A 26,286-nucleotide genomic window follows, 5' to 3' on the forward strand; every position below is an offset into this window, starting at 1 on the left:
GCTCGCTATTGCCTATGGTATACTAGTGTATAGTAGGGTGGTTGCACAACATTTCATGCAAGTGCACAGGATATAAAGGAGTGTAAAGAATACACTACTGGCTATATTATTCTTAAAACTGTAATTCTCTCTAGCATAGGCATTTTTGGAGTAAAATGAGAAAAACAAACACTTCAGAGTTCCTTCTTATTTGGAAGTATGAAAACTTTCTATTTAATGCAACTATACTTTCAACAATAAAAGTATGTCCAAGCACATTATACATTTTTATGACAAGGATATCATATCCAAATCTCAATTTGTCTTCTAACTTCAGAGTGATGTATGTTTGTTCTGGAATCCTCACATCGTTCACAAATGTCTACAAAAATAAAGGAGGACAGAAAAAGGCACTGTTAAACTCCAAAACAACAAAAAGACAATAAAATTAATTCTATAAGAAAGTTTTTAGCAGTGTGTATTTACTACCAGTGATTCACTGGGGAATTCAATTATTATTTCAAAATATTACCCATTTCACAAAGTATGTCAAAAGGAAGTTAAGATTCCAGTCTGTTAAAATGACTGCTGGGATCACACTGGCCTTGAAAGCTTCTTACCAGTCTAATCTTTTAAATGGTATTTACTGGAATTGTTGTTTACTGCCAACTCAACTTAGTCCATTCCCCACTATTTTTTGTTGTCTTAGTTTTCAATCACAATTGGGTCTCATTTATACAGCATTTAACACTGGGCATCTGAATAGCAAGGCAGTTCAAAGCTTTTAAGTATTCTTATAAGACATATAGGAAAGCAGTATGGAGCTCGTCACTGCATGCAAACAACTCCAAATAGCATTGATTTACTGTGGCATGAGTGGAAAAGTGGGCAAGAACCGTTTTTGGAGAAGTCATTAAATTCATATATATGTTGTTGCTGTTACTATGATGGTCTGAGAACATAGGCATAACATCTGTAAGGAGAAATAAATAGTTTTTTAAACTAGGTAGTAGCAAAGCAGGGCAAACTTCCCAGTCCTGACAACATCTCTTGAAAATTCAGTTATGGATAATATTCGTTCTCTCTTTATATCACTACTGGAAATAGTTGAAAATAATCAGAGAAGCACTAGTAGTCTGAAGATTTATAAGCCTCAAAATTTGCTCAATTTCCAGCTATAGCAATTAGTTATTTAAGGCAATAAAAATCACCAACCACTCAGATTTGAAGGTCCAGATTAATCCTAATAAAGAAAACTGACAGAGAACTTGCAGAGAAACAAAACAAAACTCCTATTAGAAACTTTAAAGGCACACTTGAAATACAGACTGATTACAAAAAGAAAGAGGAGAAATAGAATAACATTTTCAAATCAAAACAGATCTCTGAAAGGTAATTAGGAAAACTTAAAAAATTATAACCGTGTGAAGAAAAAAATGAAGATAATGAATTTAAAATGAGCTTGAAGTTAGGTTATTGAAACACTAAGTGATTCTCAAAATGCTAACAATGATAGAAGCCTCTGCAATAGCTAAGAGGGAAAAGGGTATATTCTTTCATCTTTAATATTTGGTTTACAGTTTTAGGAAGGATGGATCTTATTGCCAGCTAAACCATTCAGTTCACTAATATCAGCTTCATAAACTGACAGCTCATCTGGCGACTTCAAACATCAGAAATCAGAGATGGTTGTAATGGGGCAAGAGAGAAGTTGCAGAAAGTCAGAAGCATTTCTTTTTGCAGTGTGCCCTTTGCCACTGGAAGGGAGCTGAAACCTTCAAGCAGAGGCTTTTTCCAGAATCGCCATCAGCTTTCAGATTAACCCTTATACTCATCCAGACTCATACTCCGATCCCAGGACTCACCAAACTAGGCTGAACATCTAAGAGGGAAATGAATTGTTTCTTAAACTGACTTTGTTACCTTCAGAGAAAGTCTCGTCTGAATTTACTCAGTGATAAGGAGATTTAGAGTCACCACATGGTAAGTTTTCTCTAGGAGAACAAGATCTTAAGCTCTCAATACAAAACTTAAGACCAGGCTACAGAAGAACACAAACAGTAAACACAACTCTATGCAACATTTGATCTTCTTTTAGAGCTGTGAATCTTTTAGGAATCTGTGCACAGTACGAGCTGAAAAGAACTCAGCATGTCAGCACATTGCCTCAAATTATTCCTTAAGGGTGAATTCAAATCTGCATTAAGGAGCTAAAATTTACACTGTAAGCTCCTGTCTTCTACATTTGCACATAACTGTATTGAAACCTGCCCTCTCTACTTACTGCTACAGAATGTAACATGTGGAATTACATGAATATAACATCTTCCTTCTTAAAAATAGGAATAATCAATTATATGTGACCAGTCTCCTCTTGTTTGTTGCTACTGCCTCCATCCTCTTTAAAAGACTAAAGTGAAGCATGCGTTTAGGGCAAATTCAATGCAAATAAAATATTTATGGCTTGGTTGGTATGAGATTGTTACATTATTTTATGAATTATTTATCAGAGGTAGTATTCCCTGTGCATTAAAAACTTTACAGCTTCTTGCCCATTTTTCCTTTTCCAGAGACTACACGTTAATGCTACAGATAAGAGATTAAATATTTAGAATGCCCTTCTGAAAGATATCTGCTATGGTTTGTGCCTGTTTTAGTGACTCAAAGTATCACAATCCAACAGAATCCTACTACTTCAAACTTCTGCATTGCACAATAGTCTTTAAATTTTCCTAAGGAATTGCACAGCACTTGGAAATTAGGAGTGCATACATATACATGCAAAAATGAGAATGAGAATCTTTGAAGGATTGTTTTGTTCACCTCAATCTAGTACTGGATGAAGTCTGGAAAGACCAAAATGCAATCCTTACCAAAGAATCTTCTGTTTTTTTTTTTGTTGTTGTTGTTGTTTTCCCTAACATTTGTTATTTGTAACATTGCTTATATGCATCATGGAAAATAAATCCCCTAAGAAATAAGAATTACAGAAATAGCTAGTTACTGGAATGGCAATTTCAGCGGATACCTCTGTGCCACCCTAAGTCCATGAGAACCCAGAGCAAAACTCATAAAAAGCATATCCTACAGACAATCACTGAGTCTGAATGTTGTTGAACCATGGAATATATATATATATTATACATACACACACATATATACATGTATGTATGTACATATATAATTTTTTTATATTCCAGGTCACTGAGTTCTGAAAATTCATGTGCATACAATATACTCAAACGAGAAAACTCTGGAAGTGTTTGTATAATGACCATCTTGCCTTAAACCCTGAAGCATCTTCAATGGCTAACAGTGCCTTATCCCAGGAATGGAGTTATCCTACATACTCAGGAAAGTATACACGTTTCCATAGGAAACAGGACTAATGGAATACCTAAAAGAAATGTTCACTCTTGACAAAGGAAGCAAATTGAGAACGTGGAGAAACTGATGTAGAAATGCTCATGCCTGCATTCAGGGAGAGTTTATTTCATGTTATTACTGATTACTATATTCCCTCTTTATGGTTGATTCACTCAATTTAGGTGTTGTTCAAGCAGCATCTTTCAAAGAGGGGAGAAATTGAGGGTTGCTTTTTTTTTAAAAAAAAAAAAAAAAAAAAACAGATTGCATAAAAGGCTGCCTTCAGTGAAATTCTGCCCTTCCTTATCTACCACGGCATTACAGAATTATGAATATCTCTACCTTACCAGTAGGAAACACAAATTTGTGTTCACCACATTAACAGATAAAATATTTTTTACAAGAAACTATAAGCTGACCCTCAACTCCCGCAAACACATTCTATATTCTACTTTGACCTTGTCTGCTTTGCAGCCTCCACCTTGGAAAAAAAAATTTAAAGTATTTGAATCCTTGGCAGAAAAATCAGTATCCACTTTCTTTGAGAACAAGTATATGGTAAATACCCGTATTTACTTGTTCTCAAAGAAGGTGAACAAATATGCTGGTATTTACCAAAGGAAACTGTCTGGACTGAAAAACAAAGAAAAAACCACACCCAGCAAGGTGACAAAGTTGCTTGCAGCACAGCACTGTAGAATTGGTGACCAGGGAGAGAAATGATCATTCAGAGCTGATTTTAAAATGATCCAAAATTCAAAGAAAGTTCCAGGTAAATAAAAGAATGAGCAAACTAGCATATGTATGTACTCTGAAAAGATGAAAAGGGAGAGAGAAAATAAATAAATAAACACAGTAGAAGGCCTTCAAAAGCAGAATGTCACTTTACCATAGTGTTTTTTTTTTCTTTTTTTAAAAAAAAGCAAACATAGCAGTTAGTAAACACAGAAAAGTAAGAGCTGACAGGTTTTGGAAGATCTTGTTTGTGTTGCAAGATAACCTAATATACTGAAAAAAAGTTCTTGGTCTAAGAAAAGTAGAATTCAGCTATCATTTTCCTTGGGAAGACAGCAATTAATTCTCCATCAAACAACTACAGCTTCAGAGTCACAGCAGTAAGCAAGCTTTCTCATTAACTTACCTATTTGTTTCCGGTTTGCACAGATATGTCTAGATTCAGTAGCTCTCTCCATGATGTCAACACCAAAAGTGGCTTCCAGCACACAGAAGCTGACCAAACTATGCTATGAGGTAGTCATGGAAAGCTAACCATCCAAAAAAGTAAAAATAAATCTCCAACCAGGTTTCTGGGGCTTTGTTTGCTTGCATGCTTCCCCCTCTGTTTCTCTTCCTCCCTGCCTAATTCCATTTCATGTCCCTGTTGTTCTGAATGCATCTTTCTCCTGCTTCAAAATAAGTCAGTTCTTTAAAGCACTTTATTTCTGTATGACAATATCCATGTGATTAACGCTGAACCTTAGCAGGATTGCAAAGAATTACCACCTAGTTACCAGCTTGCAGAGTACAAGGACCCTGCATATATTGTTCTCCTGCACAAGCTAAAGTATGGGGCTACAAAATTATGTGTTTCCCCATCAGACATGGAACCAGATGGGTTGAAGTAAGAAAAACATGGAAGGAAGCAGATAGTAATGGAAGCACTGAAAAGGTAAAGAGCAAGGACTGCACTCCTAAGACTTATTATATTCCCTACCCTAAAACTGTGGGGAAAAAAAAAAAAAAAGAAAAGTTCCTTTGATGTTTCTGTGCAAACAGCTACAGAGCAACTGACATGGGGAAGAATTCAATTAAGTGAGACAAATAACTGAAAGCTCCTTAATAGAGAGAAATAAAGGAGTCAAACGAAGTCCTTGTGATATACATTTTTATTAAATTCAAACTTTGGAGCAAGGCAATGAATATGAGAAGGAATGCCTGTTGGGGCAGGAGTAACAGAATCAGAGGTTAAAATAAAGTGGCTCAGTAAGAAATTACTTCGAGCTGAATTTATTTTTGATCATTGCCTTGACATACTGCATTCATTGACTTACAAAACACAAGGTATATTAAATATTTAAGCACCAAAGTTCTCATATGTACACAACTACTCAAAGGATAGAATCCTTCTGGTTTCAGATAGCCTGGGACTCTGACTCTTCCGAAAGGCTGAGCTGTACACATCTTAAGGTTCAGTTCTTAAAATACTGAAAAGCTAATAAAGACAGACTACTGATTTAAAAACCAACTAAACAAAAAACACACTTCAAGATCAAACACCAAACCTGAAGTCAATGCTAACAGACAGAAACTTGGTATTTCTTCTTTATTTTATACATATATTTTTTAAACATTTGGCAATACTGATTTATATTTCCATTTAGAAAGTCACATGTAGTGAATGAGTATTAGACGAACTGACAATTTTATTCTTTGCATATTTATGACATAGCCAAACATTTAAAAGCTATATAAAACATAAACCATAACTACTATCTACAAGCAGCTCAAAGTAGTATCTAAAGGGCTACAAAAATATGACAAAGTTGCTAAGTTTTTAATACTCTACTATAATATTTAAAACATTTATAAAAGGAGACGCTTACCCAGAATGTTGCATATGCAATTCCTAGAAAAGCCTTAAAACGTAAAATATCATATGAAACTTCATTTTGCTCATGGGAATTTCACTTTTTTCCTATAGTACATTATTTGTAGTAACCCAACATTTACGCTGTATTCATAGACACTTTGACAAAAAATAGTGAAGTAGAAACAGAGTAAGTGAAATAACTTGACACACAAAATGGTTATTGCATGCTGAAATTGATTCTCACATAGAAAGGACTATTTAACACTCTTTCTGTATGAAGCAAGGAGAAAAATATGAATGCATGAAAATGAATAGCATAAAAAATAAAAATCCATTTTCTTACCTTGTTATACTCCTCCCACTACCAAATTTTAGATATTGAAATACCAAAATATCATCTGTTATCATACTATCATTTACTCAAGGCTTCTTTTTGTTTCCACATCTCTGAAAGACTTTTTATTTCTCTGAGATTTTTCTATTGCCAAGCCTTCACTTATTAATAAACCTTTTAAGCCAACCCTTTAATTAATGATCAGTGGAAAAACTTCAAGAACCCACGTTTTCCTTTAAATGTCCTCCCAGCTGTAACACCCAAGTTGAAAAGACATTAATGAAAACTAATTAAAAATCACTCTGCTCTTGCTCAAAGAAAACTAAAGAAAAAAGAAAAGACTATGCGGAGCTACCTTGTACTGTTGTAAACTTACCCCGTTTAAGCTGCCCAAATCCTTCACCAAGTGTTCATCTGTAGAGGCATCATAGTTAAGTACAGCATGTTGCTTGTCCACACTTCGTGACTAGAATTAAGAGATTAAAATCAGTGCAAAATAAGATAAAAATTTCAAAAACTGTTAAGATATTGTCAAAGATTATATTTCTTACAGTAATATGACTATACGTTTTCCTCATAACACATTTTTCAAACTGTATCCAAAAATTAACCCATGTATGGAGAAAAAAAAAAAAAAAAAAACACCACACCTCTAGCCAGTTCTGGTCTTCTATGCCCATAACAGAATCATCAGATTAGTTCAGATGAATTATTTTCTTAATGCTTCCCCAAATCTAATTATAAATTAAGTCTAGTGACTTAATTTTACAACTAAATTTTTTAATTTCACTGAATGTTACCCTTTTTTTTTCAGCTGGCTGTAATACCACTGGCATTTTATTCAACATCGATTTCACCTTTACTTCTAGCTTTCCTTAACTACATGCACCTTTCAAAATATGAATACTATTCCATTGTGCTGTTGTTCTCCGAAATAACTGGCTTCCTGACATGCATTAGCAAATCTTCCAGGTTGTTTAGTGGGATTCTCAGCATACATACATGGAAATAAATTGTTCATCTCAACCTCCTGAGCAAATCAGCTATATCATTATCACTAAATGCTTGACTGTTCCCTGCATTACTATTCCCATCAGCTCTCACTTTTTCTTTCGTCAGTCCTTCATCAAACAGCTTTTTATTTTTGCTACGCAAGTCATCATTCCCAACTCAGGATGGTTCCAAAGTGGGTCCCAGGTGTACAGCCCTGAGAGGAACCAATTTCTGCCTGGGACCCTGCACTCCTCCTTTCTGCACCAGCACGCGCAACCTGGCTGTTCAAAGAGCCCCAGGTTACAGACGGGCACTAGGCAGTTCAAGGCATCAGACCATGCAACTCCAACTCTTAGGGAGGCAAATACACCATTTCTCCTGTTCCTCTTCCCCCACACTTAGTTGTGAAAAGCTCTTTGCCATGTATTTTCAGTGACGGAACGCACAGAACCTGCTTGTTACTATTAGCATAACCTTCACGTTTGCATCCTTCTGTATGCAGGTTATCCTGCCAACCCAGAACCCACTTTAATCATCTCATTCCATCTTGATCTCTTGAGACTTGCACATATTGTTCTCCTCCTCCTCCTGTTTAGTTTCCTTCCTTAATCTTCCCCACTATAACATCTTCTGACTCCTTCTCTCTTTTTTTCTTAAAGAAGTAAAATGAATCTTCTGCTGCTCACACTTACTACATTATTGCTAGACTTCTTATTTCAGGTAATACGCTGCACAGTCTTGAAGGGCATAGGGTGAAGAAGGAGAATATGGTGACAGGGACAGAAACTGAGGAAAAGACAGACAAGTGAACAAGCTCTATGTCATTAAAAGCTATCCTAGTACAGCATATCAGTAAAGTTTAACTGTGGATGTTGATATACCAGCAAAGCTCATTTAATAAGCTTCCTCAAGTGAAAACAACCTATCATAATAAAATCAGAGTTGCTGATTTGGGCGCTCTTTTGAGCCTACAATGTCAAATAGACATCAAACACTTTCCCATTTGAGTAATGCAACTGTGCAAGCACAAGGGTTAGCCTATCTTTACACCTAGATCATGAGAAGAATTTCCGAACATTTTTCAAATATGTTATGCTATTCAAATATGTATTAATTTAGTCATCAAATATTTTATATTCACATGCCTTTTCCTGTTAAAAACAAGTTAAAATGGGAATGACAAAAAATAAAACCTAATGCCTGTATTTTATCACATCTTCTGAAAAGACAAAAATGATTACTCATGTTTGCAATTTTAAAAATATCATCTGAAATTTTGAAAAACACTATAGGTCTCCTGTCTGCAGATGTATCAGGCTTAGAATATTCGCATACAGTTGGCAAATTTTTATTCATCACATATGGTCTTCACAAGTCTAAATATTGAGCACATCTTTGAAATGGCATTTCTCCTTCTGATGGGTTATTGCAGCCTTCAATTCAAAATGAGTACTACCAAAATTACCCTTTACAAGATGCATAATTGACTGCATGAATAATTAAAATTGCAGAATAGCTGTGCTAAGAGCTGTACCAATATCAAGGGGAAAACTCAATCTTCAGTTAAAATCAATTTGTAGCTGGCATTACACCAGACGAAGACCCTCAATCTAATCCAGTCTACTACTAAAAATGATCAAAATGGTAAAAACAGAGTATTCTCTCTTCCTCTCTGAATTTTGGGTATTGTTAATATGTGGATTATTTCACTTCAGAGATGGCTCCACAAGATTCAAAAAGTTTTCTAAATGGAGCAGTGGAAGAAAGTAAAAGAGTAGTATGCATCCATAAGCAAAAGCTACACATGGCTGTAACAGCTAGTAGCTAGCTAAACATGAAGACTGTGTGCTTTGTTGGAGCATATTTACAAAACAACCCAGTTAAAAGCAAATCTGTATTCCCTGGACTTGAACAAAACTACTATTAAAATACTAATGGTTAGGTGCACAGCGGAAGTATATAGTTCTATGAAACACACTGGTGCAAATGTCTTTTTTTTAATATGACACTTTTAAAAAATGCACAATGCCTTGACAGAAGGCATACGAGTTTTCCACTTCCTTCATCATGTGCTGTCCACAAGCTCTGTGCTAAGAGAACAACCAAATTGTCAAGAGTGGAGTGGAAGGTCCCCTACAAAGAACACTACACACACAGAACAAGGACGCATTATCAGCTTTTCCTTTGGCAGGCTGCTCTCTCTTCAGCTGTATGTGATGTTATAGCCATGCTGGAATGCAGGCCTAACACAGGCCAAATAGAACATGCCTCAAAAGCCACGAGGGCCCTTGACTCTTCATACCATCTCTGAAGTCAATTAACAACAAAGTACCTTTATGAACAATGGGACTGTTTTCAAAATGCTAATTAAAGAGGCAGCCACTTTTGAAGGTGATGATGAACGAAGTATAGCAACACTGAACAGTAAACACGTCAAGTATTAAGCTTCACTGAAGACTGATCAACCACAGACACTGACCATTAAAGCCTAGTTTATTAATGAGACAACTGAAAAACAAGTCATATGTGTTTATATAGCTCAAGGAAAAAAACTAAGGCAAATACATTAGCTATGATAAAATCTAAGGTAAAAGATATTTGGCAAGGAATGTGATCTACATGGAAACATTTACACACACATATATATATATATATATATATATATATAATAAAAGCTTTTTGTGCTATTTCAAAACTTCCATTATGACTGTTTCAAATCTTCCACTTTGGTAAGACAAGGTAGACAACCATGTTGGACAAAACTCAGGTCATTAATTAAGATATAGTTATCCATTCAGGAAGCCACGTAAATATCTGACAGAATGTTTTCTCCTCAGCTAAGTAAGACTCTGCTGCAATGTATATCAGGTACAAAGTACTGTTTATTTATGATTTTGTTGAAAGGAAACTTTAATGCATCCAAGGTTGGGCTGGCACTAGCAGGCAGCCTATCAAGTCACTGTTCATTGTTTAAAAGTATGATAGAAGTATTGTGCTGCAGGAGAGATAGGAACACAGAAACAGTAGATCAACAACAACAACAACAAAAAACAATTAATAGATATGCTACAGAGGCTGAGAAATCAGCGTCTTTAAGAAATAAGTTTGACTTTTAGAAAACAATATCTATAGATCCAATTTCATAGAGAACTGGCTTCTTAAGTATAGAGCAAAAGTAGCTCTAGCAATTAACTTAAAAATTTTATAGTTATCATTATGCATTAAAATCACCTCCTGAAAAGACACATGCATGGATTTTAATACAAAGCTTGAAGATAATCAGTCACATTCTAAGAAGTTGCAACTCTGCTGTTCTCCCTGGCATGCAGAGCTGCAGAGATTAAACAAGGAATGACAGATTTATTGTTGTAGAGGGGAGGTGAGAATCAATTTTCCCTGCTATCTAATTATCTAAGTCAATTTTCCCCCTATCTAATTAGGAAAAATTACTTGAGGACTATAAGCATCTTAATTAAAAACAAACAAACAAACCTTTCCAACGTCTCTCGCTCCTTTTTTTTTTTTCCTCCAACTTCTAAACAAAGTGCGTGCACATCAGTTGTAAAGGATCAACCCTTCTCCTCTCCCCCCAAAACGGAAATTCACTATCAGTCTCACATCCTAAGCCAGCATATTACAGAATAAAAAGCACGACAGCAATGTCACATGGGAGAGAGCAGAAGGAAAAAAGCTTCCTCTTTTATGGACACCACATTACACCAAGCTAATGGTAAAGAAAACCAAAGCAGATGAGTAGGACCTCCTAGTGCTTAGGAATCAGTTTGTTTTTTGATTTGTTCATTCCCCTCATAAATCAACAAGACATCATTCTAGCCTGCTGTAAAAAGGATATTAGGAGTATTTATACCCACTTCCTAACAGGACGAAGTATTTCCAGATAAAGTAAACCTTTTGGATGTCTGATGAGGATGAGAGTCAACTGAATTTTAGAGGAGATTATGAGTTATACACATCAAAATAGGTTTCATCAGAATAGGTTTCTAGGCATTTCATTTGGAGGAAAGATTCTGACTATAACTCTAGGGCAAAGATTTTGATAACACCAAGTGCATACACACTTAAGTTTTGCCAAAACTGAAGGAAGCCAATATGGCTACATAGCAACATAATTATGTGCTTTGAGAAATTCCACACAGGGATCTTGAAAGTTGAATAAGCTACCAAATATCAAGCTCTTTCAAATAGGACTTGCTTTATTTTTACAATCCCCTGAGACCATTACTGAGTCATTCAACTTCCCCTTAGAGATGCAGAAATACTCTTCTTTACAAATTTCATTTGTCTGTGCAGGGAGATCAGGATATGGGGACACAGAGATATGTCAAATTATGTAATTAAATTAGATTATAAATTACAGGGAAAAAAAAGAAAGCTATCTTCAAAAGCATTTAGTACATTCAGCATTATCACATATTATGCAACACAGCCTACTTTTCTGACCATACTGCAAAAATCATTTCTATTCTTGCATTATTTTCAGTGTGAATTTTACATGAAGGAAACGTGATTTTTTTTACATTCTGACAGTAATTGTATGGTTAATGGCAGTACATTTAAACTAACCTTTTTCCTACAAAAGATTAATCAAAACTATTGGTCTGTAGCATCTGGCAAATTTAATTTTCAAAAGAAATGTAAAACTGGTGCATTAAGTCCAAAACATTAAGAGTTGCCATGGAAGGCTGATGCAATTACCTGTAACATCAGCTCACAGTCATCTCTTCCAACAAAAATCATCTCTCGTGGCAGCCTATGGCGGGTGCCTCCACTGCTCACTAGAAACCAGGATGTTAAGCTCATTTTCTGCTTAGCTGATAAATCCTTCACAAAGCTACGTCATCCTGCAGTGAGAAAAAGAGAGAAAGGGACAGAGAAATTCATTGCAGTTATTTTTAGCTACAGCTCCTACTCAGTAAGCTCTGTGAGGAGAATATTTAATGCTTCTGAAAATAAGGCGTTCTCAATAGCCCCTCTACTTCGCAGCCGGCCGAAGGCGACTGCCGCAGGAAGCGGCAGACTGCAGGTTTCCCTAGGGCCTGTGTCTCGCCTTCGTGCCGGCTGGCGCATTTAGTCAGAGGTAAGCTGCTTCAGCAGCAATCCCAAGCCAGGCACTGCCCGAGTCATACATCAGGTTGTCAGAAAGCTTTTAACACGTAACCACTTATTACCGGGGTAATTACTACATTACTGCTTCACTATCGTGACGGATAAAGATGCCAGCCATCGCTATGCTGCTCGCAGAAGGTAGCACACAGCTTCCTTGTGTCGCAAAGTGTTTTTCATGAGAAAGAAAAAAGAGCCAAGCAAGCACTTTGGATTTTCAGATGTGTTTGTTTTTTACTTCATCTTCTCTGAACCAGCTCCAAGTTAAAGCCTAAGTTAAGTTTGCTTCTTATTTAATGCTAGATATTTCAACAAGGCGTGTCTTAGAAATGCAACAGCATGTAGTTAGGACTGTAAAGAAAGTGGAGCAAAATGAACAATTTTGCAGTTACTCCCAAGTAGCCATTCTGAAAGTTACGTTCTTATAATATGCAAGTTTAATTCACCAAGAGACCACATATTGCATATTAAAACAGAAAGAAAAATGTTTAAAACTAGTTTAAAATGCCATAAAACACCAATAAAATTTTAGAAATGGACAAGGTAATGTGTTCATATAATATGGTCTGCTTGACACTGGACAAAACCATAACCAAAAGCCCTCTCCAGAACAATACAATGCTGACCCTTAGAGGTACCCCTTGTAAAAAGATTCCAAATTTCTAATTACAAAAAGGGAACACCAAACAAACATTTCATTCATTTTCTAGAAATTACTGGTCAGTACTCAGTACTGGACAAGCTAAAGAAAATAAAAAGCAACCGCTCTGCATTCCTTCTCCATATCAAATGCTCGGCATTTCCGTTCTGTTTCACTTGTATGTCATTAGTGCACTTAGGAAAGGGTTGCAAACATATGTAAGCAGACATAAGCCCGGAGTAAATTTAGGCAAAGCCTCTAGGCAGAAAGGCAGCAAAGTTTTCAAAAAACAACAACACGTCCACACCGAACAAGGATACAAAGTGCCAACAGTGACCTTTTGTCATCAAACTATAAACAAGAGGAGAGACTGCAAACATATAAAGAGGAAGAAACCAAGTCAAAACTGCGTCTGACAAGGCCGCACCAGAGCATCATAAATCAAGCACATGCCATTACAGGGCCAAAGTGAGTTGCATTAAAAATTAATTTCTTGACTGGACTTAGAGCTTTGTTGGTTCAAAATGAAAATATAAATAGGATATAATATTACTTGTATATTTGCATACAAGTATTTGTCATATACAAGAATATCCATAGTAGAATTATCTTTCCACAGCTGTATCACAACAGATTAACTGAAAATAGGTTTCATCTTAAGAATAATGTTCACCAGTTCAGTGCAAGAAATGATACAGCTAAAATGCTTTATTTCATAGAAGGTATGAACAAGGAACTTCAAGGTAAAAAATTACATCTGCAATAGCTTGCAGAAATCAAATTTAAATGTATCTAATTATAAAAGAAGTGTTTAATCAAAGCAGTTTATTCAGCAGCTTTGAAGGAAATTAGATTAAATTAAAAATTGGAAGCTTAATTTGAAGCCTAGAAAATAAATGAGGTCAAATCACAACTTTCCATTCTTTTTACGGAAGGGAAAAATAAATCAAAAATTACCAGTTTGAATTCTCTCTTTTAACTAGTAAATTAAAAGGCACTTTTGCTAGCACATCGTTTAATATCAAGGTTCCTCATTCAGCTTATATTTTACTGCCTTTTAAAACACCCCTCTGCTTATCATAACATTTACATTGTTAAGTCTTCCTACACTAATTGGAAACTCAGATGAAAATTCAAATAGGATAAGTTACTTGGAAAATGTTCTTATGCAAAAACAGTGTTTTAGTTTGCATAGCTAGATAACATCTACAGTGGAGAACAACTATTTTGATTTTTTATAACAGACAAGTAGGTCAAGAATTACAGAGTAAGGAAAAGTAGAATAACCCAAACTTCTGACAAATGATAAAGCCTGACAACAAACAGACTAAATTAAGCTATCTGTAAATTAGTTTAAAAAATGTATTATGCAGAGCAATCATTGCCACACAGCTTGGCAGTACATTTGTAGTTAAAAGCCCATCACCCTTTCTATCAAACTTAATACTGCTGTTCTTTTTCAAACACTGCTGTCTCAGCTGTGACAAATCATCAACCCAGATACATAATTTATTTAAAAATATTCTTTATAGAGTAAACCAGTGTCTTTGATCAGCCACTCTGAAATTCTGCATAGCAAAAGTGGCAGAAGATATAACATACGGCAGCAACAGTTGCTTAATATCAGAGCAAAAACACACATGTAGAAGTCTGATAGCATCCTGTATACTCTTCACCAACTATAGAGATAGTATACGGACAATTATATTATGTCCTGAAAACTTCAGGGAAACAAATCTACATTGTTATTATGATGCTGTATTAAGTACTCTGCCTATAGTCAAGAGCTTCTGGACAATGGAAAAGATGAGCAAAGTTTATACAGAGTTTCCAAAAAAAACCCACCAATATTAAGCATTCATGAAAGAAAAAAAATAAAAATCCCTAGGCCTATGAAATGCAATGATGCCACTTGTGGCATCCGAGAGCATCCTGGAGAGATGTCAATGTGCATTGTCCTTGCTAAGCAGCTGTTTTCCCCATGCATCGAGAACAGGACACTGTCTTAGACCTTTCTGCTCAACTCTTACTACATTAGAGCTTGTACTTTTTATACTAAGCCTTTACCAGAAACAAAAAATTACATTTTTCTCCCTACCAGAATAAATTTTAAGTAATATATCAAAACACTATTTTATTAGTCTTTGTAATAATCTAGCATTGTACTATCATCTTTAAACAAACCAGTACGTATTTCATCATTAAGACATGATCTTTGGAGGAAATACTTCATTTTAAGTGCTATGCAAGACAATATTTCACACTTACACTGCAACTGTGAAAAGTCTCCTTGTCTGCAATGACAGAACATTTTATGGCGGCAGGACTATGAAGGGGCAATAATCAGCACGTATGAATGAACATACTGGTAGGAGTCACTTTAAACAGATGATGTAGCAGCTGGGTAATTGGCTACCTCATCCCTGCAAATGCAATTCAGTTCTAAGAACTAAAGCCCTGCTTTATGTAGCCAAAAGATGGGTGTAACCTATTTCAAATACGCCTAGTGAAACATGGCCAAGATTATAATTTTGATACAGTAATATGTTATTGTAAGCAAAAATCCTTGGTAAATAATCATCTCATATTTGAGCAATCTGCAGGCAATTGTATTTGCCTGTAACTGAAAACAGCCAACTGTTTTCTCCAATTAGACTATTAGCCAGTACCGAGATGCCAATCCTCCTAAAACAAAATACTATTTAAAGTTGAAACTAAGCCCAATATAAGCCCCAAATCCAGGCTTTTAAGCTCCTCATTCTCCTCATTCTCCATATTAACCCTGAACACAGAACAGTCTTTATATTACAGTAGGATAATTATTTACTATTAATTTACATTTACTATTAATTTGCATTTATCAATGCAGATTCTGGATTGAGCAATCAAGGAAGAAAAATACCAAGTCACAACAAGAGAAAAATCAGAACCAAGAAAGCACCATCAGAGTCAGTAATGTTTAGAAAACACCTTCTGGAATGGAAGCTCATTCCAAAGTTGCAGAATTGTTGTCAGCAAACACTGCCCACTGGAAAAATATTTATCTTGACTAACTACTCAAAACAATGAAGTTTGCTATTGTTAGCAGTTTTATTTTTGAGAAATGGAGAAGCTTGGGTTATCTACAAAACAAAAAAGCAAAGTGAAGGTAATTATATATAAAACTCATTATGACGGCAATCTAGAAAGATCACTGATTTAAAGCCAGAAAGTTACCAACAGGAAGTTGGTAACTAAATCTGCTCTGTCAAACTCTCAGATGTAAGGTAGTATCGTAAGCGGTGTTCCACATGAAATCTTAATTAGCCTACTTATACACACATATTAGTAAATAACTTTTAACTACATCACCATATAGTATTTTAACCAGGATGTCTACATTTCTTAGAACACGAGGTTAGAGGAAGCTTAATAGCTGTTTAACCAGTATGTTATTTTTCTTCTACTCATCATGTATTCTTTGATTTATAGGACACCTCTAGATTCAGTCTGAGAATTGTTAATTTTTCTACTGAATTTACCTACTGTGAGCAAAACTGGTTAACATAAAAAGAGTTTATTATGAATTGGAAAATGCCGTGAGCAATTTTTCATCCTAAATACCAACGTTCTTAATCTTGACCATATAAATGCTAAAACCAAGAGTGTTTCATCTCAAAATACTTATTTTTTGTAACATTAGAGGTCTCATTTGTTTCTGCTAGAAGTCTGAATGACTAATTCTTTTGCAACTGAACGTTCAGCCATGTGTAGATACCTAGGAGATCACAGGAAAGTACAGGCAGGCAGCTTGTGACTCACAGTGACTCTAGTGTCAAAAAAAGAATTCATACTCCAAGGTATCTTCCAAATGTTTTAGTCATGAAACTATCTTTAGTGTTTTTATATTCCTCAGCTACTTCCTCTACTCACGTTGCTGCCTTCTCCAGTAGGGAAATGAGAGAGCTCTTCAGGCAACAGCCTCCTTGATGCAACCATTCTCACTGATTCGTAGAGCTAATCCACTGTGCAAGTTTGACAATAGAGGAGGTACCTTGTACCGGAGAATAAAAAAAAAAAAAAAAAAAAAAAAAAAAAAAAAAAAGATGTGCAGATGTACAGATGCATGGCTGAAGAACCTTTCATAAAGCAAGGAACTGGAACTGAGGCAGCACACATTTTTTTCATACTGTAACTTCTAGTTTTGACTGCACAGTGATCCAACTCTATACTTTTAAATAAATAAATACACATTATATTATTCTACTGATAGTTGAAAATACTTCTTGAGGAACTTACTGGCCTTTGGAATTTACAGATAGCAGACTTGAAGAGGGGAAAACTTTCAGCCTGGCCCTCGCAATGTCCTATACCTACAGAATGCAGGGTAAAGGCACATGAAAGTAACGGCTGCAACTGTGTCAAGCGAAAACACCAATTTGAGCCTCAAAGCGAAACAAAGTGCCTTAAGAGCATCAATAATGGTTAATAAAAATATATCCATAAAAAGCAGTAAAAAAAGTGGAAGTAACAAGATATACAGTGGAGAAGGTAAGATATGCTTAAAAACACTGGAACTCTTCTATAATATTACAAAGAAAGGACATGCTCATTTATGTAGTTAAACTGACCAGAACAATGCGAAATTCTATGCAACTGTCCAAGAAGCAGCACCTGCTGATTACAGCAGAGTTTAAACTTTGCCACAGAAATTACTGAAGAGTTTTCTCACTAGCAAATGCACTCAAACAGGTCTCTATAGTAACATTCAAGCAACATGCACATTCCTGAAGAAGCTCCTCCTATTCAGGTTGTAACTAATCCCAGTATTTCCTTATATTGAAGTTGCTATCTTTCATTAATATTTATGCAGCTACTCTAGAGCTTTGCTGGCATAATGATGGCAAGCATGAGAAATGAGCACATAAGGAAAATTAGAAACCCAAGAGAAGAAGAGCTAAGCATTCTTTTACATATCTATTTTGATCAAATGTGGAGTACAAATAGGTTCAGGACGCCTGTCCGTACAATTAAACCACAAAATCTGTAGAAATCATTTTCCTTCTGGCATTATTCATGTCTCAGGAAAACCTCAGTAAGGGAACTGGAGAGCCCCCCACCCACCCTTAATTTTTTCACAATGGCGATGGAGAGTAGGAAGAACCTATAATAGGACTTGTGGATCTTTTTTTTTCCTCTTCTTCTTCTTTTTTTTTTTTTTTTTTTTAAATCTAAGCCTAGAGAGTCACCTTTTTTTTTTTTTTTTTCCTTAAAGGACAGAGGAAAAAAAATCACTTCAGATGTCAGATTTCATTAAAAAAAAGAGGCAACGAAACAAATAATAAAACCATGACCTTTTTGCTTAAAGATAGTAGTGAGAATCAGAGTAAACAAAAGGCTTTATAAAGCATAAAGAGACCAAAGTGAATCATCATCATTCCCCCCCACCTCGCCTTTTTTATTAGTAGTACGAAATGAAATACAGCAGCAAGAGTTATGAGATTGCACAAAGTTAATAGAGCAGCAGCAGCGCGCTAGCCGCTCAGGGACTCTCTGGCAGGAGGTAAGGGAAGAAAAAGAGAGACAGACACAAACCCCCAATCTGCTGCTCTACGGTGACAAAGCCTCCCATCCTGGGGAGGGCACAGGACACGATCCTCAGCGGACACGATCCTCATTTCTTGCATTAAGACACATTGTTTCCCCATATTCCGATTTAAGCAAAGGCATATAAGCCTTCTGGCCAGGAGTGCTACTGAAGAGAGAAGGTAGTTTCTATCCTGTGTTCACGGAGCCGGACGGCCCTACAGAATGGGCCTGGATACCCCTGGGAATGCACGGGGAGAAGGAACAGAGGGCAGGGCAGGAGCGGCTGCCAGCCACTCGCAGGAAAGAGCTCCTTGTCTTCCATGGGACTTCCCAAATAGCATCTTTCCCCAGGCCAGCCCACAATTGCATCTGTATGTTTGTTGTGACAGAGAGGAATAGCTGTCAGAACAGGGACGGAAATAAAACCATTTTTCTGTCAAGAGCACAGCTGCACCAAAAGTTGCTTGGGTTTTGGATTTTGAGGGGTAGGGGAGAAAGATTTGAAAGGCTCCATTTATCCTCTGATAATTACTTGAAAAAGGGAAAGAAAAAATAAAAAGAAAGAAATAAAAAGAAATAAAAAGAAAACTTGCACAGTTCAGTTGAGACCCTAGGAATAGGCAAGCTTTAGCACATTGATGGTTATATAAAGACTGTTCAGGAGAAAAAAAAATCCTTTTCTATTTTATCAACTTAAAAATATTGTAAGAATGGAAGCAAATCACATACAAAAATCATCAGGCTTAATTGATGGTTATGGATCACTTGATTGTCACAGCACGCAAAAGACTATCATTTGTATGAACAAACAGGATGTTGACTACAACTGTGAGGTCTAACATCATGACTTTCTACCAACCTTAAGCAAAATCACAAACTAAATGATCTCCCGTTTAAAGCATATGAGAAAGGGGAGTTAAATTTTACAAAAACGATTAGGATAGTCATGCCTTTATATACCCCAACAGTGCCCATTCCAAGAAAAAGAGGATTCAGAAAAACATCAAGCTAAAAATAGCAACTACTAGGAAAAGGAGTAAAATAGCATTTAAAGCAATTTATCAGAACAAAGGTGAAACAAGCAGACTGAAAGACCTTACTAGTTTGCCAAAAAACAGAATTCTAATTATTTTTACTAGGTATACTGGGAAGTATGGACTTTTTTTTTTTTTTTTTTTTTTTTTAAGAACTTAACCAGAAGAATTTGTACAAATCTTATATCGTACATGGTTAGGCTCACACAACAGTGACAAGCCTTTTATTCAGACTCCTATAGTAATTGAGATACCCAATATATATATATATGTTATCCAGTTTTACAATACTCAGTCTAAGCATTAGGTTTTAAACTGTTAAAAGCAGACTCAGCTGTCAGTCACCAAGACAAAGTCATTTAGACTTTTTTAAAATGCTGTTCGATCATGAGGCCAGAGGCCATTCTGCAATTATTAGAGAAAACTGATGGCTAATTTTCTATATTCGATCTTTACAACGTTCATAAGCAAGAAATCAGTTCTCAGCAACGTTGTTCTCTTCAGCCTTCTCACACTGAAAGGCAACACCAAAACACCACGCACTACATTCAGGGAGAATGTAATCTTAATGATATAGCCAAATCCTCTTCTTGCTATCTCCATACTGGCATATTCCAAGTTATCCTGTGGGTCTTGTTCGCATTGGTTAAGTAACTGATTGCAGTCCTGAGCACAAAACAAACACTGCTCTGCAAATAAAACTGGACCTTCTAACTTCCCAAGGGTAGTGATTTCACTTTCCTCAAAATTGTGAAATACATGTGTTTTTTTTTATTCTTCCTTGTCCCTGTGACACTGAGAAAAGTCAAATTACAATCAAAGCAATGAAAAATTTTCTTCTTTAGCACAGGGAATTATAAATATTGTGGGTGAAAAGAAGTATAGCCTCCCAAGAAAAATAGATATTAAAATTATTTAAATATATATCTTTCAGTTTTCAATTCCATTTTACTACTTGATACAACATGCAAGTACAGGGAACATGGAAACAAAACGAGTAACTAAAGGACAATTTTTGAAATCAACCTTAATGATCTCCACATCTGCTCACAGTATGACAGACATACAACTTGAAACAGGCATTCAATTATTATTCTATGCTATATCTCCACTGTTACATGTGAAAAACAATATATATATTAATCACTCCTGGGTAGGCTTCATACAAAATATTTGATACATTCTACCCTTTCCCTTATGGAATGATTCGGAGCTTTTTAAAATTTTTCTCAACAGCCAAGTCCACAGATGTATTTTTCTTGGAAATACACTAAGTTGTTTGTTCCAAGATCTGCTAACACAGGGCCTACAGTAAAAAATTGGATGTCCTTATTTTACAAAATAACCAGAGGCTCAAACTTTTGCCGCATTAAAATTATAAGCAATGTTTGCTCTAGGCAATCTTCACTGTCTGCAGATGGGTAAACATGGGGGGGGGGGGGGATTGGAAAATAAGAGCTCATTTATTCTGTGTCATAATTATGTTGAAGTACTACATGGGGATTCCACAACACATCTCTCCACCATATTCATTTTACTTCAGAGTGCCTGATATTATTTTTGAAAGAATCCCAAGTAATCTTTTATCTGCTATATCTTTTTTCCTATCTAATGTAATGACAAGTTTAAGACATACTTCTTTAGGTCACAGCTACTACGTTAATTTTTATAGAGTGCATAGTTTCCATTAATCATTTTTCAGTCTCTGACATTAAGATAGGGCCACATTATGCAGAGAATTTTAAGCATGTACCCTGACAGGGACTGCTCTAAAGATTTGCCTCCCCTGCCTCAACCGACCCCCCCCCCCAAAAAAAAAAAGGCATAAAAGGGCATAAAGCACCTTATATTTTTCATATGTCCAGTCCCTTAGCCATGCCCAAAAATCACTCAGCAGGAATCCAGCCTTGAATTCTGGACTATAATATTTTTCTTAAATGCCTGTGCTCTTTTCCAACTCCCTCCCTCCCCATGAAATGAAACTTTTAGGTAACAAATCCAACCAATACACTTTCTCAGGGTGTGAACATGCAAAAAAATCTGCCAAAAGGACAGTATCAATAATTAAACAAAATCCAAAGGAAGAGAAGACATTCGCATAGACAATAAGAATACTCACAGGTTTTATCAGAAATACTACCTATTTAAAATATTTCAATCTGTGTAGATTACAGTCCTGATTTGGAACAATCTATAATTCTTTTACAGGAAATGGCTTCCTCGTAGAGAAACTCTTCCATGGTTGAAGTACCACCTATGCTTTATTTTCCTGTGTGCAATCCAAACAGAAACGTATAGCACCTGGACTACAAGATGGTGAAGATTCCTTCTAGTTCTGACACTCTCTTATTCACTAGAGGCCATCAGTTATGTGTAAAGTTATCACTGTAATATTAACTCTTTAGTTAAAATCAGTGACAACACAGCTCAACTCTGACATTTTTCTGCAAGGACCTGTTTGCACAGATATATAACAACCCCTCAACTAAATCCCCATCACGACTCCCACTTCCTATGTAGGTAGGAAACTTTTAGCTGGACCTTTATGAGCTGTTTGAAGAACAGCAATAATTCAGTGTAAAGTTGATTCAGTAAAGCATTAGTGCATGTTTTCTGGAACAATACAAGGAAGAACCAGCCAACTTTGGGATGCTTGGAGACTATCAGAAAGTGTTTTTATTAGCAGACTAAAATAAATATTTTTGAATGCTATGGAATGCATGCAAACGTGGACTTCAAAAGACATTAATCTGGAATTCTAGTAGCATTCCTGAGAGGAAATCTAGGTGCCCTCTTTCTCTGCAAGTCCAGTGATTAGCATCTTCAGTTTTGTAATTTTGTTGCCAAAAAGGAGAGGGTGAAGGGGGGGAGTGAAAAGAAAGGTTAAATGGGAAGGGAGCTCTGAGCTCCAGACACACTAGTGCAGGCGCAGAACCAACACAAGAGGAAGCAGCTCTGTAACCACATACACAACAGGGTCTGAGTCATGCCTTACATCAGTAGTTCAGTGAACATGTTTGTGGGATGTGTTTGTTCATTCAAAATCACTACTCAAGTTTTACTCCATGCCTCTCCTCAAAAAAAAAAGTTACTGGAAATTTAGTAGAGTTCAGCCACATACAAAGTAGGAGAGTGCTACACTAAGCAGCCTTTACCACAGGCTGCAATATATTCTTCTGGTTGACCAAAAATATTTTAACATTAAATTGAATACAGACAACAGCATACGAAGTTCATTAAGGCAGATCCTTAATCCCTATTTTAAGGCTGGAACAATCCACATCCTCTGTTCTTTAAATTACTCCAGGTTTCCATGGTCTAACAGTCATTTTAATAATGGTGCTCACAGATCAACACCCCGTACAGTTTAACAAATTACAACACCTAACATCTTGCAGTAAATTTGTTCAGCATTTCTGTAGTTATTTTGCTCTTGCTCTTCCTGAACTTCTTGCATCTTCCTATTAAAAAGATGGCAAATATTTATTGAGTAAATCTGTTATATAAAAAAACCCTAACATTTTCTTATGCTTATCCTCAAAAGTCCCAAATTACAGTGTTTTTGTTCTTTGTCCCTAGACAGGGGCATATTTCTTCCATCAAGCCAAAGCCTGTATTTTTTTAAAAGAAATTATTTACATTTTTTAAAATGCCTTCTTATCCTCCTTCTGCCCCACAATTATTAATTAAAACTCCTACTGAAACCATATTTTAACTGCCTAAGGAATCAGTGATTAAGCATCCACTCTTTTTCTGCCAATCCTTCCTGCCAACAGCAAGACCTTTCGGGACTACAAAGCTCCCGCCAGCCTGGAGAGTGCCAAGGGCTAAGTTGAGAACCGAAGTGCAGGTCCCTGGCGCTGCTGGTAACAACGACCCTTTCCCGGAGGCCACGGGCCGGGCTGCCCCCGTGGGGCTCTGCACCACTGCACTCAGGCTGCCTCCTGCCCAGCAAGAGCCGCGTGAAATGACCTGAAGGGCACAAATCCTGCAAGGGCAGAGAATAGGCTCAGCTGCAGTTTGGGATGCAGGACACGTCTCAAGGAAACTGAGCGTTGCTGCTTCTCCTGCATGCCATTTTTCTCTCAATTTTAACTTGAGGATTGCTCTTCTGTGAGTCACAAACAAGCTGTTTTTACAGCTGTCAGAATTTCAGAAGTGCTTTTTTTTTTAACCTCTTATGTATATACCATATATTATAACAAATTAGAAAAGGGAGGGAGAAGTGGAAGAAATAAAAACATATTTACTGTACTTGGTCCATGACATGAATAGGTTGAGTGTGATCTACATTCTGGACAAATATTTTAAAGAGTAGGTGCACTTTTAGGGTGTTTCAAGTATATACGCTGAAGCATCGTTATGGAACTAAAAAGAAAATTTTTCGTGTAAAAGTCAAATTACAGTTAAGAACAGGTGCTCTAGAACAGATAAGCAACTATTCATCTGTCAGCTTTTGTAAACAAATGCAGCTAAAATTAAACAAATTGAAAAAACTGTGATCAAAAAAATTACTCTGGTACTTGTACGTTAACTATAAGTAGTAAGAGGAACACTACCAGCAATACCACTTCAAAGACTCTGACTTTTATTCTTTTTAAGTTCAGATGGTTTCCAGATGCTCTCACAAGTTTAGTTTAGAGGGGAAAAAATGCATTTTTAAAAAAATACTTCCACAGATGCTAGTATCTGAAAAGATTATAAAATCCTAGGCAGAATTTACAGTGATATTGGAACAATTTATGCCCAAATTGGTACCAGCTCAAATGCAGATTTTTTAGTAACCTAAACTTACCCACCTAAGGACAGAAGCACAGGAACAGTTTACTGTAGAGAAATATGGGAAGTGAACATACAAAGTGACATCTCTTCTACAAAAACAGCTCACGCATCCCTACTTCCACTGCAGCAAATCTCAAATAACCTACTTGCAAGCATGAACTACCTTGAGGTCCTTGCATGGGTCACGCTATAGGAGAAAAAAGTTGTTAAGAAGAAGTTGGAATTTAGTTGGTAAGAAGTCTGTATTTAGTTGGCCCCTCAGAGAGTTGCTTGCACGCCTAGAACTTCACTCAATTGACTTCACTCTTATTTCCAACTTTATTGATGCCAACTGACCTGAGAAGCAAATGAACAGCTTTAACCCAGTCTAGTATAAAGTAAGTGCCGTGCTACAGCTGCAGGTTCACACCAGCCTAGGCTGGTCTCAGTCCCCAGCACTCTCACCCAGCCCCAGCCACCAGACCCTGAGTGCCCTGTTTGCCCCAGCTCCAGCACTCACGTGGCTGCTGCACATGTTACACCCCAGAAAGGGCAGCTCTTCCCAGTCTGCCCGTGCACCACCAAACAAAGGGGCTGTTGCCAGATGCCAGGGTGCAGAGACCTAGTGCCAGGAGCAGCGGAGCGAGGCTGTGCAGAGGGCGATGGGTGGAAAGGGAAGGTTTTGATTACTCAGTGGTCATGGAAGGTATAATCAGATTTAATAGGAGGAAAAGAGACAGAAAAATAAACAAGGTATAAGGATTCAACATTAAACAGTATGGCAAAATAAATCAACAGAAACAACACATTTTACACTATTTCATTTTAAATGTTTCAACTACTGTAATTCTCAGGCAGTGGTGTTCATCTGAAGCTTGTGACATCTCAGGACTCTCTAGCCATTCTCTCTCAAGTTATGCCAAAGCTTAAGTTCAATATTGCATTTTTACAGTAATATTTTAGATGAAATTCCATTTTTAGTATGTGAATTTATAGACATATATATATTTTATCTCTGAATACATCTACTACTATATCCAACTACTGCTTTTCAGCAGTATCAGTTCTGGGCCAGTAATGTTATCTTTCTTACTGTTCTCAATATGGAAAGAAAGTCGAGAAGAACAAAGCCACGTAGCACCATCTACAGAACAAAAGAGATTCTTAATCAGAAATAATTAAAAGCAGCCTACATTTTTCCAAATACATCCATTCCTTGACTGACATTTTTGCCTTGTAAGAATTTGCATCTCTTTCTCATGTGCTGCCAAACATTTCTATATAGGATGAGTATTAGGCATGCCACCTCTCAAAAGAGCACTGAGAAGACAAAACAGTCATGTATAAGGACTGCATATTAGGAGCTAAACATATTAGGACTGCAAAGGAGCTAAAAGAACTGCAAGGCATATTCAAAAGATGATGAAATATACCTGATGGATTAAAAATATTTTGTAAATAGCAACAACTAAGCAGTAATAGTTAAAACTGAACACACTGGTTTTAATTCTGACAGACTTAAAGCTAATTAGTTTCACTAATGTTGTCAAAGGTTCAAGTTAGTGTAGACATTAGCCAAAATAAATACATTAACCAATTATCTCCAATATGGCCACAGCAAAGTGATGTTATATTTTAAGGACTATTAAGAATATGATAACTGAAGAGCATTTAGAAGAAAAATACTACTTGAGCAAGACATTTTATATGTTTATCAGTAAGGACTATAATAAAACAAACATGAAATGACCACAAGGGGTAATATAATCTATTTCATGAAAATATAAGTTTCCTGATTCTTGGGTCAATTAGTTCTCATCATTTTTCAAAACTCTCTGCCAATCCAAAAGCTAAACATAAAATAGTTGTGGGTTCTCAATCGTTGCTCAGTGGTTTC

At 36.3% G+C, this 26,286-nt stretch overlaps 1 protein-coding gene across 1 annotated transcript in view; it reads right to left on the bottom strand.

The window, feature by feature from the left end:
- The window catches only part of CEP170 (centrosomal protein 170), a 92,544-nt gene that overhangs the window by 60,266 nt on the left and 5,992 nt on the right, over positions 1-26,286 (bottom strand). The window contains exons 2-4 of the mRNA XM_088524151.1: positions 11,979-12,124; positions 6,646-6,735; positions 280-361 (exon numbers count right to left, since the gene is read on the bottom strand). Of these exons, the coding sequence (XP_088380277.1) occupies positions 280-361; positions 6,646-6,735; positions 11,979-12,083 (277 nt within the window). The 5' untranslated portion in view covers positions 12,084-12,124. The remainder of the gene's footprint in view (positions 1-279; positions 362-6,645; positions 6,736-11,978; positions 12,125-26,286) is intronic.

Source organism: Tinamus guttatus, unplaced genomic scaffold, assembly GCF_059628265.1.
Source record: "Tinamus guttatus ecotype Peru unplaced genomic scaffold, ASM5962826v1 Tinamus_guttatus_pri_ptg000208l, whole genome shotgun sequence".
Classification (NCBI taxonomy): domain Eukaryota; kingdom Metazoa; phylum Chordata; class Aves; order Tinamiformes; family Tinamidae; genus Tinamus; species Tinamus guttatus.